This window comes from Pezoporus occidentalis, unplaced genomic scaffold (genome assembly GCF_034315485.1).
Source record: "Pezoporus occidentalis ecotype Australia unplaced genomic scaffold, CSIRO_AGI_Poc_V1 ctg156, whole genome shotgun sequence".
Taxonomy (NCBI): domain Eukaryota; kingdom Metazoa; phylum Chordata; class Aves; order Psittaciformes; family Psittacidae; genus Pezoporus; species Pezoporus occidentalis.
The window spans coordinates 136,454-150,675 of NW_026913383.1; the positions used below are offsets into that span (position 1 = coordinate 136,454).

The window sequence follows — 14,222 nt, forward strand, 5'->3', positions numbered from 1 at the left end:
AACTGAATTAGAAGTTACAAACCAGAATTACACTCTTCACGTTTAAGAGGAAAGAACAAGAAACTACATTACTTCAAAATCAGCACCTATCAAATGTTTATACTATATGCTAAAAGAGAAAACAGAGTTCAGCTCTCATTTTAGAATGTTACTTATGAAGTTTCTCAACTACCAAAGAAAAATATGTGCGCAAGAGGATTACCACATACTGGCATTTCTAGAATTTAAATACACCGTTTCAGAATGCACAGAAGCTGGAAGACCACCAGCTTTGTGCTGATTGAAGTAACAGAGCACTCAAGTTCCCAGACAAGGAGAGCAGACTAATGGACAAACAAGGAACAACTGTAAAATAGTAATGAGCAGGAAAAAACACAACTGAAGAAAGATATGGTCTGAACAGCATTTTATTTACAAACTTTTTCAAAGAGGCATAAAAACAAACTGAACCAAAATCTTAACACTGGAAGGTAAGGAAGGCATTTCGCAGCTACATTTAAGTCCTTTAAATGACATTTTGTGGTATTCTTCCAATCTTTAGTATGCCTACAGATAGAGTATCTTGATCCACCCCTTTCTTACCTAAATAAAGTAGGAAATGTTTATTTAAACATTTAGATAAAACATTAAGAATGGTTTAGATTTAGATCTAATCATTTAGGTTAAGCATTAGAACTTTAAGTTTTTACAAGCCTTGCTATGCATTTGGGCACCTCTTTGAAGGAGGGACATTCCACAGGCCTCCTGCCCAAGCTGGATGGGGCTTGGAGCAACCTGATGTAGTGGAAGGTGACCCTGCCCATGGCAGGGAGTTAGAACAAGATAGCTTTTAAGGTCTCTTCCAACCCAAATTGTTCTATGATGACTTCAGTGCTTCAATATGAAGTTTCTCCATCAATCTTCTTACCTCCAACATGGTGTGAAGAAACAATGCAGGTGTTTACATATCTTCCACCTCCTTCAGGGGCGCAGCTTTTTTCTTCTGTGCTGTTACGAGGCTGAGCTGTAACTACAACCCACCAGACAGTTTTGTATGTAAGTTTTTGTAAGATCAAAGTATCAATATATCTTCAGTACGGAAGGTGTCATGAAGGAGAGGGAACAAGTACAGGTAAGTGGGCATTTGGGGAAAGCAGCAGAATTCACAATGCACTCCATAGATGACTACTGCTTTTGTTTTATTTGAGATCCCAAAGAATTCAAGATTATCAAAGATTAGGAAAAGTACACTTTCAATACATCTACATAGAATACACAAAGTTTAAACCTGTGCAAACATTAGCCTGTATTTTTTATGTTTCTTACTGAATTACTATTATTAATGATTACAATTACTAATAAGCTAAGCTTATATATATAATATGTATATATAATAATTACTATTACTAATAAGCTAGGATTACTATTCTTTGTAGTCACTGAACTAACCACAATAAAAAATTAATTTCTAGACTCCCTAATAGTGCAGCTCTAGCCTACACTGGATCTAATTTTACAGGTAAGCTGGATACTGTAATGAGAATAGGCAAGTCAGAAAGTAGTCCTCAACTGACAGGTTCAGAATACAGAGAGGATCTGCCATTCTGAATCTCAGGAAATACACGCGTAACTGTTTAGTCTTATGAGAGCTAAAAGAGAACAAACACCTCCTTTCAGATCCAAAAGAGTGGACATGCTTTTAGCTGTACTCCTGGAGACCTCTTTTCCCAGCCTTTAGTGGGAACAGTGCTGGTATGTCTTTTTTGGGGTGGGTTCAGGGGAAGAGGAAGGAGCTTGGCACAGAAGTCTTTCAGTCATTACAGAGAAGCTTTGCCTGAGAGCAGGCAGCAGTAACCTCTGCCAAGCCTGAAGAGGGCAAGGCAGTTCTGAAGACTGGTAGCAAGATCCAGACAACAATTTGGCTGCTAAACATCTTACAAATCTCTTTGTTACCTTTCAGAAGGAGACTGCTAAGGAATAGTTAATTATCAAGGTTTTCAGGAACAGCAAGATCTCTTCTTATATCACCAGTTGACCTTGTTATGACAGAGAACATCTACAGCCAGTAAACACACCTTAAGTTATGACAGTTTGGCAGATACTTGCTGCTGTTAGGGAAAATTTGCCTTTTGTCCTAACTAGACAATTTGGATCTACCAAGCATATTTTGTCTGCAGCTCACATGGGATTCCCTTCCCTTAAAAGGCTGTAATTTGCAAATGAGTTTCCTAAGTCACTGTAAAAAAAAAAAAAAAAAATCCAAAAAAAACCCAAACCAAACCAGGGGGCAGGAAGACCACATTTACTTAACAGGAGACCAACCCGAGTTACAAGTTTGCTTGGCAAATAAGTGAGCCCAGTGTACAACCCCCTTGTGGGATTTGCTTCAAGTATAGCTTGAATAGCATGGAAAAAGAATGCTGGATGTGGAAAAAAACCTACCAAATGTCCAGCAGAGGAAATACAGAATTATAGTAGTATGAGGTTTAGATAATTAAAGACCAAAGTTTCTCTCTGAGGAGAAGACTTTTCATTCCAATATCCCTAATGTCTAGAAATACTGACCAGTATTGCTCAAACAGAGTTGTAAGAGAACTGAAAAAAGAAGGCAGCAACAGTTCAGCTCATTAAGTGATCACAGTGATGCCACAAGGAGGATGTGGCCCTAACAGACATGTCTTGTCTGAAGGTTTTAGAATTACTGAAACATGGACTAGGCATGTTCACTATGGCAGTGAGATACATAGAACATCCCCTTTCTTCTCCTGGCCTAGAAAAAAAACCAAGTTTTTTCTAGTTGGTCTGCACAACTTTCAGTATTTTTGACGTTAAGTGCAAGAGATCTTGCACTTACTGTAGGTAGCTGACGCTGACTGCAGTGAGATGTACTCCTCCAACAATCTCTGGGGCCACAGCTACTGGAGACTACTAATGGAAATGCAGGTGCACAGACAAGATAATTCTGAAGTTTACATGATGCAGGCTGCAATTTGATGAACACTGAACTTGTCAGCCTGCAACTATTTCACACTGTTTCCATGCACTCTTTGTGCAGCCACACAATGAATTGGACCATTGAACTTATCTGGCTGAAAAAAGCAGAGAATTCCCACAAAACAGCTATGCTGCCTCCCATTTTTTATAAAGGCAGTTCTGTAGCCATCAACCCAAGGCATGCTTTGCTTTGTATCAGACTCCCAAGAGACAAGTGTAGACATCAGTGCAACATTTGCTCTTTAGCACGTGAAACCATCATTTGTGACTGCTGCAGTAGGTAAGCCTGCTTTATGTAAGCAGGAGATGGGTTATCTGTCAGAGGTTTTATTCCTCTTTGTTAATTTGCTCCCATTTCTGAAGATGGAAATGATCATACACCTTCATTCACACATTTTGAACTACACAAGCTTAATTTGCATCAAATTTGTTTCCATAAACAAATTATACTGTCACTTAAACATCCTGTCAGAAGGTGGCATTTAACTGAATATGCATCAGTTTTGTCATGATGCACCCAAAACACAAGCTTGTTGTTAAAACTGTATTAGTAAGAATGCACATAAATGATCACGTCTGCTTCAGGAATAATACAAAATGGTTATTTTTGTAATATTCAGTGGAAAGATTTAAATGCACTTGGGTAACATGGTATTTATTTGTTCTGTACCTTTTGAGTTGCCGTAGCTGCCCTCTGTTCTGCCTGGTTTAGACGCTTTTGAAGCCTATTGATGTATTCTCGATATTCCCTCATTAATTTTTCATCCTGTGGAATTGAAATACCTCATTACAAATGCAAAGTTCTTTTTACGGGATCCATACATACTGCAGTGAAGAAGCTTAGAACAAGAGTAACCTCATAAGTGGAACTGTTCACCACTTACAAGACTTCAGACATACAGCTGACATATTATATAAAGAATTTCCAGCCCAAGTATCATATCCTATGACTTTTCCAAACATAGTGATCTGCAGAGAAAGTTTTACTCATTCCACCATCTTGAAGATGCATAAAAGCTGATATTTTAATCCAGGCAATTTAATTCGCAATATCTTAAAATGTGTTTTATTTAGCTATACTTCAACTATACTCAAACAGACAAAGACTACACTAGGTAATACGCATGAGATAATAAACTTGATACAGATATGTTCTCTTCAGCAAAGGGTCTGTATAAAGTCTTTCAGAACTATATTTTACTTACAAAAATCTATCCTTGCATCAGCCCCATTTTTCTTCTCTAAATAATCTAGCATTACAAAAAACAACACTGCAGGATTTACCCTGATTAGAACTGCATGTTATCCCAGGTTTATGAGGCTGACAGGATAGCTGTTTTCTAAAGTGGCCATTATTTACTGAACAATGCAATTCCAAGACAACCCTGCCATTAATCTTTAACGGATACCGCTATATACATATATGCACATACAGTGTAAATTCTACTATAGTAGAATTCTCAGTATGCTGAGAATGTGGTATCTCTGCATATACTACATTATCCACAACACAGTGCCTTCTCCTTTGTAGAGGTATGTGTGCATAGGCAGGCAAAATGACTTTGGAGATATTTCCTGTACTGTCTAAAACTGCCAGATTATGAACCCTGAAAAATGATCGCCTCTTTATCTTTCCTTGTAATTTGAGAGTGAAGGTCATTTGACCTCCTGCAATATGAACATGTCAGTTGGCAGAAAGAGCAGGGGTTTCCTATTATGACTACTTCTGTCAAAAATCCTTAGTTTTTAACAAGCTAACAACATAGCTCACCTCAATAGGTTTCTGTTATTATCCTAATGTACATGCACCAGCTTGCAACTGAAAGTATTTGTCATATCGGTCAATCTTACCTCGGTTGCCTTTTCATTTGCAACTTCCAGTTGAGAAATGAGCTCCTGGTTACAAATTTTTTGTTGACTTAGCTCTCTTCTATTAATCAAAAGTAAAGATGTTGATTAACACACATTAGGGCATCAGTTATTGGAATATAATTTCATATGTTACTTTCTTGCAGTTTAGGCCTTATGGTATATTTTTAATTACAGAATTGCTCTTAAAACATTGATTTCAAAAGCACTACACAGCTAGAATTGCTTCACGATGCGATTCAAAACTATAATGCCAGAGGAATGGGATGTATTCAATACAACTTTGTCAAGAGCATTTGACATTTTACTTTTTCTTTACTGAATCTTATTTTGCAAGAACATTACCAAATATATTGTAAATATAAGGTATGTTACAAGAGTGCATCCAATATTTAGAGCAACATGTTAATTACTGTCCTATAAGCAGACTTCAGTACAGACATTATTGAAGGTGGCCAGCCTGTCTGCCTCACACTGAACACATATTGAAAGAAACAAGTTTAACCGTGTCTACATAAGGAAGTGTGAATGCTACTGAGCCAGTTGATTCATACTGATTGTTAACTGTCCCCCAATCATGAGACTTTAAAATTAAAATTAAGCAGTAACCCCAACTGCTGAATAATCACATCAGGCCCTACTCCATATTGTCTTTATTATGTGAGTAGGAAACAAAAGGTGAGCTTTTAGTATTCTGGCAGACAGGTGATAAATCTGTCAGCTGTATCAAGTACGTTCTGCAAAGCTCTCATATAACATATATGACATGTGCCAGCTGTTTTTTCAGTTGAATTATACTATGCTTCAGTTACTCTTAGTAATTATGAATTTTGTATACTGCCAGTACCTGCAGCTGTCTCTCATCCTGTTAATTTTTTTCTTTAAATGAACATCTTAAAATAAGCAGCTATAGCTGCCAAACATTACAGAAGTATAGCCAAGAATAACGTTTTAGAAATGGAAGAAACTTCTTCATCTCAAGATGTTGTGCAACTCAGTGTATTGTACAGGATGTTGGGAGGAGAAGGCGGCAGTGCTGGCCAGCACTTCATGCACAGGCACCAAAAAAGGTCATCCTTCAGAGGCAGATTCTTTTCACTTATGGAAGAGATAAAACTGAGAACTCCAAAACCCACACACGGCTACTGCTCAGTCAGGGACTAAATGTGACACAGAAATGTTTCACAAGCAGAAACTGGAACAAAAAAACCCTAAACAGCTGCAAAGATGACATAAGCTAAGCAAAAGATTGATTTAAATTTAAAAGCAATGGGGCAAGGATTCCCTTTTTGTAAGTACTGACAATCATAATTTAAGTGAAAATAAAAAGAACCCCAAAGTCATTCAGTCTAGTTGGTTCAAACATAATGGATTCATGTTACCACAAACATTTTGAATTCCCCCCCCCAAAAATAGTTCTATCTTACTGCTAGGGAACAGTGGCACATGGGTAAGATTGTTACTTTACTGATTTACTCATACCACGTACTAGTACTCAATTTTATTACTTTTTTATTAAAGAATTAAGATTTCAGAAGCTCCTCAAATGCTTTGTTACATGGAATTAACTTCTATTTAGTCTCTTTCTCATTTAAGCCTACATTTATAAATTCGCTTGGGTACTGTTTGTTTTGTAAATTTAGTTTCTATTTCTAAAAAGAGAACAGACTTCTCTTACTACCCCTACTCAGGCTAAATGTACCTTAGTTGAGCAACCACCCACAGGTCTAACAGGGCAAAGTAATATTCACAGCAAAGTTGACAGAACTGTCAATTTCCTGTAAAGTTTTCAAGTTTCAAGGATCTACCTTTTTCCCATCTGCAGTTTTCCAGGTCTACTCTACACAAGAGCATTTTGTGGATAATTCAGTTATTTGATTGAATATGAGACTTGGCTTATCCATGTGAATCTGGTTCTGATCCTTGGTACAACCAGAATCATGTTCAACAAAAAGATGCTCTTGGTGTTGGCTACAGGTGAAGAGTTTGGTAAGGGCTTAATGTATAACCACTGGTTACGGGCAAAATCCTCTCTCAATTGCCCAGGTTCTTCCCTTCATTCTCAGGATTAAAACACAGAGATATATGAAAAATACTAATATGCCAATTCAAAAGGATTAACCATCTATTACCACCCGTATTGCAACCTCTTTTCTGTTTAGTTGTTTAACCTACTTACATATAGATGAGTCAAAGTGGACTTCACAGAATGAATGATTTGCCCTTATATTTAAATCTGCATAGAGTCTTTTACATTTTCTTTTAGTAAATGCTGGCTGATGCGATTACCCTGTTTTTTGCTTAAATAGTGTTGTCAGAACTCTCTTTCTCACCCCTTCTCAATCTATCCTGTATTCTTTTGCTACTGAGGTTTGTTTCCTTTCAATTTAAAAATTTCCTAAACGTTCCTTTGGTTTTGCTGATTTCACTTTCTCTCTGTGCTCTCATTTACTCAGCTGAAATCTGAAGAACTATATCGCTTTATATATGATTCTGTAAAGGTAACAAGAACAGTCCTACCCAGTCTCTTCCTCCCAAATATAGCCACAGGAATAAATTTTCTAGATTACAGTACTTGAGTGAAAGCAAGAGCCTTTAAAAATATATGCATGTATTTCTCAATTATTTCAAAAGTAAATTATTTCCAATGACAAGAAACGTAAAATAAGCTGCAAACAGTACTGATTTTTTTTTTTAATTTTTTTTACCACAGCTGTTAAAGGCAGATCACCTACGTCCTTTGAAGTTTTAGGACATTCAAAATGACAGTGATCTAAGAGCTTACAACTTCACAACTGGAAGCTTTACAACCTGTAAATCAGCACCAGAAATGTGGATGGCATGTATCTCATCAAATTCACACAGATTTGCGAGGAAGTGACGCTGAAGATCAAAATAACTTATTCAACATTAAATCTAATTCTGATTTGGTTATTTAGATGACCTCAATAACGTTCCAGATAGAGGGGGAGAAAAAGAAATGGAAACTCAAGTATGTGTCAGTTACTAATTCATGAACTATATAGTTGTTAAATTATTCACCAAGATTTAAAAGCTTTTTGTGTTATGAAAAAATTACCCTGAGAAATTTACTAAATTTATAGAATTTCTGTACTTCTCTCCTTACCATTTTCCATTTAAACCCTTAAATGAATGTGAAAGATTATTTTTTGCGTCTCAGAAGCTCACTTCATTCTACTTATTATTCCTAGTCAGAACTGAACTGGTGGTTCAATCTCAGATCCTTGCAGAGATACAGCTATTAAAATACAAGCCTGTTGAAACACAGCAAGTAACCAAACCAATTCAACTAAAATTAAATGTTAATATGCAGTTTTGTCTCCAAATCCACATTTCTGTCCTTTGGTATTGAGGTGGCTTGACCCAGATGGCAGGTGAGCCCTCACCCCCTCACTCACTCTCTTCCCCGCCAGAGGACAGGGGGAGAGAACTAGAATGGTACCTGTGAGGAAATTACTCATGGGCCACAAGAATGACAGTAAGTAAAGGGGAAAAAAAGGATGCAAAAGCAATCAGTCCTCACCAGCAGAGCAATAGCAAGCCAGTATGAACACAACAGCTACCTTGAAGCACTTCCACCCAGTTTTACTGGTGAACATGACATCATATGGTGTGGGATATCCCTTTGGTCAGCTGGGGTCAGCTATCCCACTATGTCCCCTCCCAGCATCTTGCCTACCACTACCCTCCTTGCTGGGGGAGCACAGTGAGAAACAGAAAAGGGCTTGACCCTTTATTAGCACCGTTCAGCAGCAGCTAAAACACCACTGTTATTGACACTACTATGGTCACAGACCTAAACCATGGCATGCACTACAGAGGTTGCTATAAAGAAAATGAACTCCATCCCAGTCAAACCCCACACAGGTCTTCAAGAAGTATTAAATTCACCTTGATTTAAAATACAAAATTCCCCCCAAATTAATCGGACAGTAATGATTTCTATATGTGTTCATAAACACATATAACCAGTTCTAGATTTTTTTACATACATGCACACTCTTACAGAGGGAAACAGCCTAAATTCAGTAGAAAAACCTTGGGGCAACCCATCTTTAAATAAGTGCTACACTACCTTTTTACCTTTAACAGCAATCACTCATTTAAGTAACTATTTTATAATTGTAAATATTTGCTATCTCAGTTCACTTCAGTAAATGTCATTAGAACTTACAGTACATCTAAAATGGATGCAACCAAAACCCAGAACAGCTTCTTTTCATACTCCACCAGACCAGATGCTTTGCAGGAATAAACAGAATAAACGTTAGTCAGGAGGTATTAGCCATGCTGCCAAGAGCAACATTTTTCTTTGGAATGAGTACCTATGTTGCAAGAAGCTCTGACCTTCTTTAGTTACCTTCAAGGTTGACTTTCAGCACAAGTATATTGAAGCAAAACTGGTTCCTTGCCCTCTTGCAAGGTGAAGGTGAGGTCTACTACCAATAAATCCTTCTAAAAGCCTCTTAAGATACTTAGAGGGAAGAAACCTCTTCTCATAAATGAAGACTGCAATGTATTTTTTATGAAGAAAATGGTGGAATTTAGTCTACAAGTATTCAATGCACTGCCAAGCATTGTTTTTTAATTTCAAGTTCAGTCTTACAGGCAATGATTATGTGTTTGATTTGAACTGTGACCCAGAGATCCAAGAAAGCACAGAATAATTTTCAGTGAAGCCTAAAAGGATCAATTTATTTTTCAACACTATCTACAGCTTTTTCACTGATCTACTACATTCTTGTATTATTAAAAGAAATAAGAAACCCATCACTCTGCAGCTACAGGTTGCAAAATTTGCTTTTCCTTCTTATGCCTTCTTCCTTTATTTAATTAAAAAAAAATCACCTAACACTCCCTGATGTTGCTTCAGTTCTTAGAATTATTTATTTAATGCTTCCTTTATGCATTGGATTACACCTCACAAAACAAAACACTGCAGACTTAAAAGATGACAAAAGAGAAGCACAGAATATGTGAAAGTTAGCTGCCGCTGCTGGGAAGTTCATAAAGAAGCCAAAAGGTTTCAGACACCTTCACTTGGAAAAAGAAAGTAATGAGGATAGAAGTGAAAACCAGCAAGAGATCACGACTTTAAGCCAAAAGAATGGGAAACAACTACAGTAACAAACAGGACACTGACTCAATGCTTATGAGAGCTGCACTAACTGAAAACTTCTGGTGAAACGCAATATAAAATGTTTTATGTAAACTACCACCCCAGTATACCCATATATGACTTTTTTAGGAAGTTTCTGAAACTTTCCTGAAAAACCTTCACTTATAAAGTGCATTACTATGCCAACAGTAACAGCTTCCAGAAAAGGAACAAAATTGCACTTACTCTAGCTTTCTGATCCTAGCTTCTGTAGTTTCAGTAATTTTGTTTGTTTCTTCTTTCCATCGATTTGTTGCTTTTTGCTGGGCTAATAACAGACATGTAAGTTCAGCAGTAGACTTCTGATTGCTGTCTTCCATTTCCTTAAGTCGAGCTTCATACCCATGTTCTCTCACATCACGCTCATGCTCCATTGTGCTTATCTAGAAAAAATACAATTCGGGCACAATCAAGTCTCTAACTTTTTTCTTCCCAACACTTAAGTTCAATTTATAAACATCTGTTGAAAGCATGTAACAGAATAATTAAACGTGTAATTATATGCTCAAAGGCATACATGCTCCCAAGGCCAATTCAAGCAAATAGTGTAACTGACAATGAATGATAATGAGCCGTGTATGCTTATTTTTGGAAATAATCTTTATCCTTCTCTCTTGAGTTTTCTTCAAAGAAACACATTCTTTCTTTTTCATCTAGCTAAAATGTATCAGGAATTTCTTAACTGCATCTAAAATCCTTCGTATGTCACAGGAAAATGAAAACAATAAATCTTATCTGTGACTATAATGGGAGCCTGTCTTGATTACAAAAAGACAAAGATCTGGTATATGTTTTATAACTGCCACAAGACTGTTAAAACTGTTTGTAACTATTACAAAACTGATTCTTTGCTTTTAAACTACATTTGACTTCAGGGTTCTGGAGCTGTAGCAAGATTCCCTATTTAATTTGTCTGCTTCCTTTATCTTGTGGTACAAAGTGGAAACCAGACTTGAGATGATCCCCACTCATAACTTGTAAAACTGCTTACCGTAGTCTTCTTAATTGCTGCAGGTTCTTACATCCCTCTGCAGTATCTTTACACTTATGCAATTAAGAGCAGAGGGGAAACTACTAGCTTTGTATGTCTAGAAAGCACACCAAGGTTAAAAGCTGTTATTCACTCTAGAAGCTAAAGGTACAAATGAATCTGCTGAGCTTACTATTAATTCATTCTAGCACCAGCAGTCTATTCAGGTGCATTTAATGGAACACATTCAAAAAGAATAATCTTTCAGGTAATTATCTTGTTTGCAACTATTCATAAAGAAGAACGTTCTCTGTTCAGAAAATACAGGGCCAATGTTTGACAACCACAGTATTAAATTATTTATTAGCTGCACACTGCACTAACAATATGGTGGACATACAAATAGAGGAGCACTCTAGACTGAAAGTCGTACAGAGATTCGTAACACATTACAGACAGATAAATGAAGATCTGGAATTGGTGTAAATGAAATCACTTGAAGGGTTATTATTTAATTATTATATTATTTAATCTTATCATCTTAAACAAAGAACATTTGGGATCTTATACATATTAAACCAAAATTTAATTGGCAGAGATTGAGTTACCTAATAGATTCTGAGGAAACATGCTACAATGAAGTTGATTTTAAGCAGAAACCAGGAAGCATCCTTAAAACTTTCTTCCTTAAGATAAACTTTAAATGATTTTCTCTCAGAACTGCTGCCTTATGAAGTAATTATCAGTCATGTTAAAATAAAACTAACATATAAACCATACCTTTATGTTAGCTTTTCGTTGAGCCTCTATGACCTGTTTTCTCAAGTCCTCCATTTCTTTCTGCAACTGTTCATTCTCTTGCTGAACCTTTAGACTTTGTTCACTGATAGAGACACTCTTTTCTCTTTCCGATTTCAAAGTGCTTTGCAAATTACAGACAACTTCCTGGGAACGGGATTTCTCCTCCTCAAAGCTGAAACAGAAGAAATGTCTTGCTCAAACTCAAGAGTTGAGCAACCACCACACAAGAGGAAAAAAAGTAAAATAAAATCTGGGACAGATCTTAGGTCTGATCCAGTTCAGCTGCTCCTGTTTCTTTCTGAAAGTTTGTATCAGCTCAGCATGTTTAATGGTTGACAGCTAGAACTATACACAAGTCAGCAAAGAATTTTGTCCTGATGGAATTCATAAAACCAATCTAATGCTGTTAACAATCTTAGTAAAATGATGTAAAACAGAAGATTTTAATTTTTACCAGATTTCCAGCTGAGGATTACTCTGGCAGAGGGGCCTACAAGATGCTGGAAAGGGACTCTTCATCAGGGACTGTAGTGACAGGACAAGGGGTAATGGGTTCAAACTTAAACAGTGGAACCTTAGGTTAGACATAAGGAGGAAGGTCTTTACTGTGAAGGTGGTGAGCTACTGAACAGGTTGCCCAAGGAAGTGGTAAATATTCCATTCCTGGCAGTGTTCAAGGACAGGCTGGTCAGAGCCTTGAGCGACATGGTCTAGAGTAAGGCATCCTTGCCCATGGCAGGGGGGCTGGAACTAGATGATCTAAAGGTCCTTTCCAACCTTGACTATTCTATGATTCAGGATGACCAGAGCACAGAAACAACTAAAGCTTCAAGAGAATCCTGTATTTTCATGCTGAAAACTTCCAAAAATGTGTACTGTTAGCTCTGAACACATACCTGAAACTCAGTATGCTATGTAAACAGTGTTCTGCATGTACTAGGAGATACCTCACTGTAGATGAATTTATATTATTATAAATTCTTCCTATTTCATACTTTTCCTACAAACAGTATTTAAAAAACAGAGTCCAAATAATATACTTTTTTTTTTGGGGGGGGGGGGAAGGGTGGGTCAAAAAATTGCTTACAATTCTTATCTCGTAAAGATCTTTCATTCTATAGCACATTATCCCCTTTAATTCTTTTACAGTGATTCATAATTGCCCTTGTTTCAGAATTGTGGTATTTGGATGCTATTCTGGTTAAAAAGATGTAAAAAAACCTAACACATAATAACACTTTAAATACTCAGACGTAATTTCTGTTGTTTTCCATGCCAATTTCTGTTACATCCATTACTTACTTCATTTCCAGCTGTTTCAGTTTATTTTGTGTTGTCTGAAGAGTGAGCTGAAGGTCATCTATTGTAGTCTCTGCAAGTAAGTACTTCTGATGCAGCTGCTCTAGTTTTCTGTTGTCAGATTCATATCCTTCGTCTTCCCTGTAAATCTGAAGAATAAGCTTATACGTAACATCACCTTTATCTTGCACTGGTGACTGACAGTGTAATACTGTGGTACAGCATAGTATTGTAGTGACAGGATGAGAGGTTCAAACTTAAACAGGGGAAGTTCAGGTTGGATAAAAGGAAGAAGTTCTTAACTGTGCAGGTGGTGAGGCATTGAACAGGTTGCCCAAAGAAGTGGCAAATGCTCGTTCCCTGGCAGTGTTTGAGGCCAGGCTGGTCAGAGCCTTGGGCTGATATGCAGATAGACTCCACAAAGTTGTGGAGTAGGTATGCTTTTATTCAGCGCTGAGGCGCATGGGGATTGCTCCTCCAAAAGCATGTGCACCTTTCCTTCGCCACTCAGTTTGTTTATATTACATATAATGATTACCTAAACATGAGATTGCTTCACGCCTAATACATATGCAAAACCTATTCCCGTCTAGTATTATAATTAGTTTTCTAGCATTCGTCCCATTGGTGTGCCTGCGCAGTGCCTCCTGGTGGTGGTCGTTAGGGGGTCGTGAGGATGAAGACCTGTAGTTCCTCTTCATCACCATGAGTAACCTCTTGCTTTCATGCAGACTCAATAGGGTTTCGGCTCCTATCCAAACCTCAGGTTTGGTACAAGCTGGTTTTATGTACCTTAAAGCAGAAACTTGTCAAGTTTGCAAATTTTGTTACTCTGGCTTTCTTTTGTTCCTTTTCTTTCTAAAGATACTATTTAAACAAGAATGTCTTAAATGTTAAGTTATGAATCTTATCTACTACAATTCTGCCTAGCAGCTGTAACTCTTACAATTCTGCTTCACCGTTCTAGCAACTTTGATTCCTATGGCTCTGCTTCACCAAGCACAGTGACAGCTTAAGCAAGCAGACACAATGTTAACCCTTTATTTCCCGGTATCAGGGTGACATGGTCTAGAGGAGCAGGGGACTGGACCCAGATGATCTTAAGGTCCTTTCCAACCTTGACTATTCTAT

General features: G+C 37.3%; 1 protein-coding gene across 2 annotated transcripts in view; it reads right to left on the bottom strand.

The window, feature by feature from the left end:
- Positions 1-389: 389 nt before the first annotated feature.
- SCLT1 (sodium channel and clathrin linker 1) overlaps positions 390-14,222 on the bottom strand; it is a 33,708-nt gene continuing 19,875 nt past the window's right edge. Inside the window, exons 17-22 of one of the 2 annotated variants that reach the window (XM_062611717.1) lie at positions 13,095-13,240; positions 11,772-11,964; positions 10,208-10,404; positions 4,825-4,903; positions 3,644-3,739; positions 390-1,003 (exon numbers count right to left, since the gene is read on the bottom strand). In XM_062611717.1, coding sequence (XP_062467701.1) covers positions 941-1,003; positions 3,644-3,739; positions 4,825-4,903; positions 10,208-10,404; positions 11,772-11,964; positions 13,095-13,240 — 774 coding nt within the window. In that variant the 3' untranslated portion in view covers positions 390-940. Of the gene's footprint in view, positions 1,010-3,643; positions 3,740-4,824; positions 4,904-10,207; positions 10,405-11,771; positions 11,965-13,094; positions 13,241-14,222 lie in introns of both variants that reach the window. The other variant, XM_062611716.1, reaches the window with a different exon arrangement.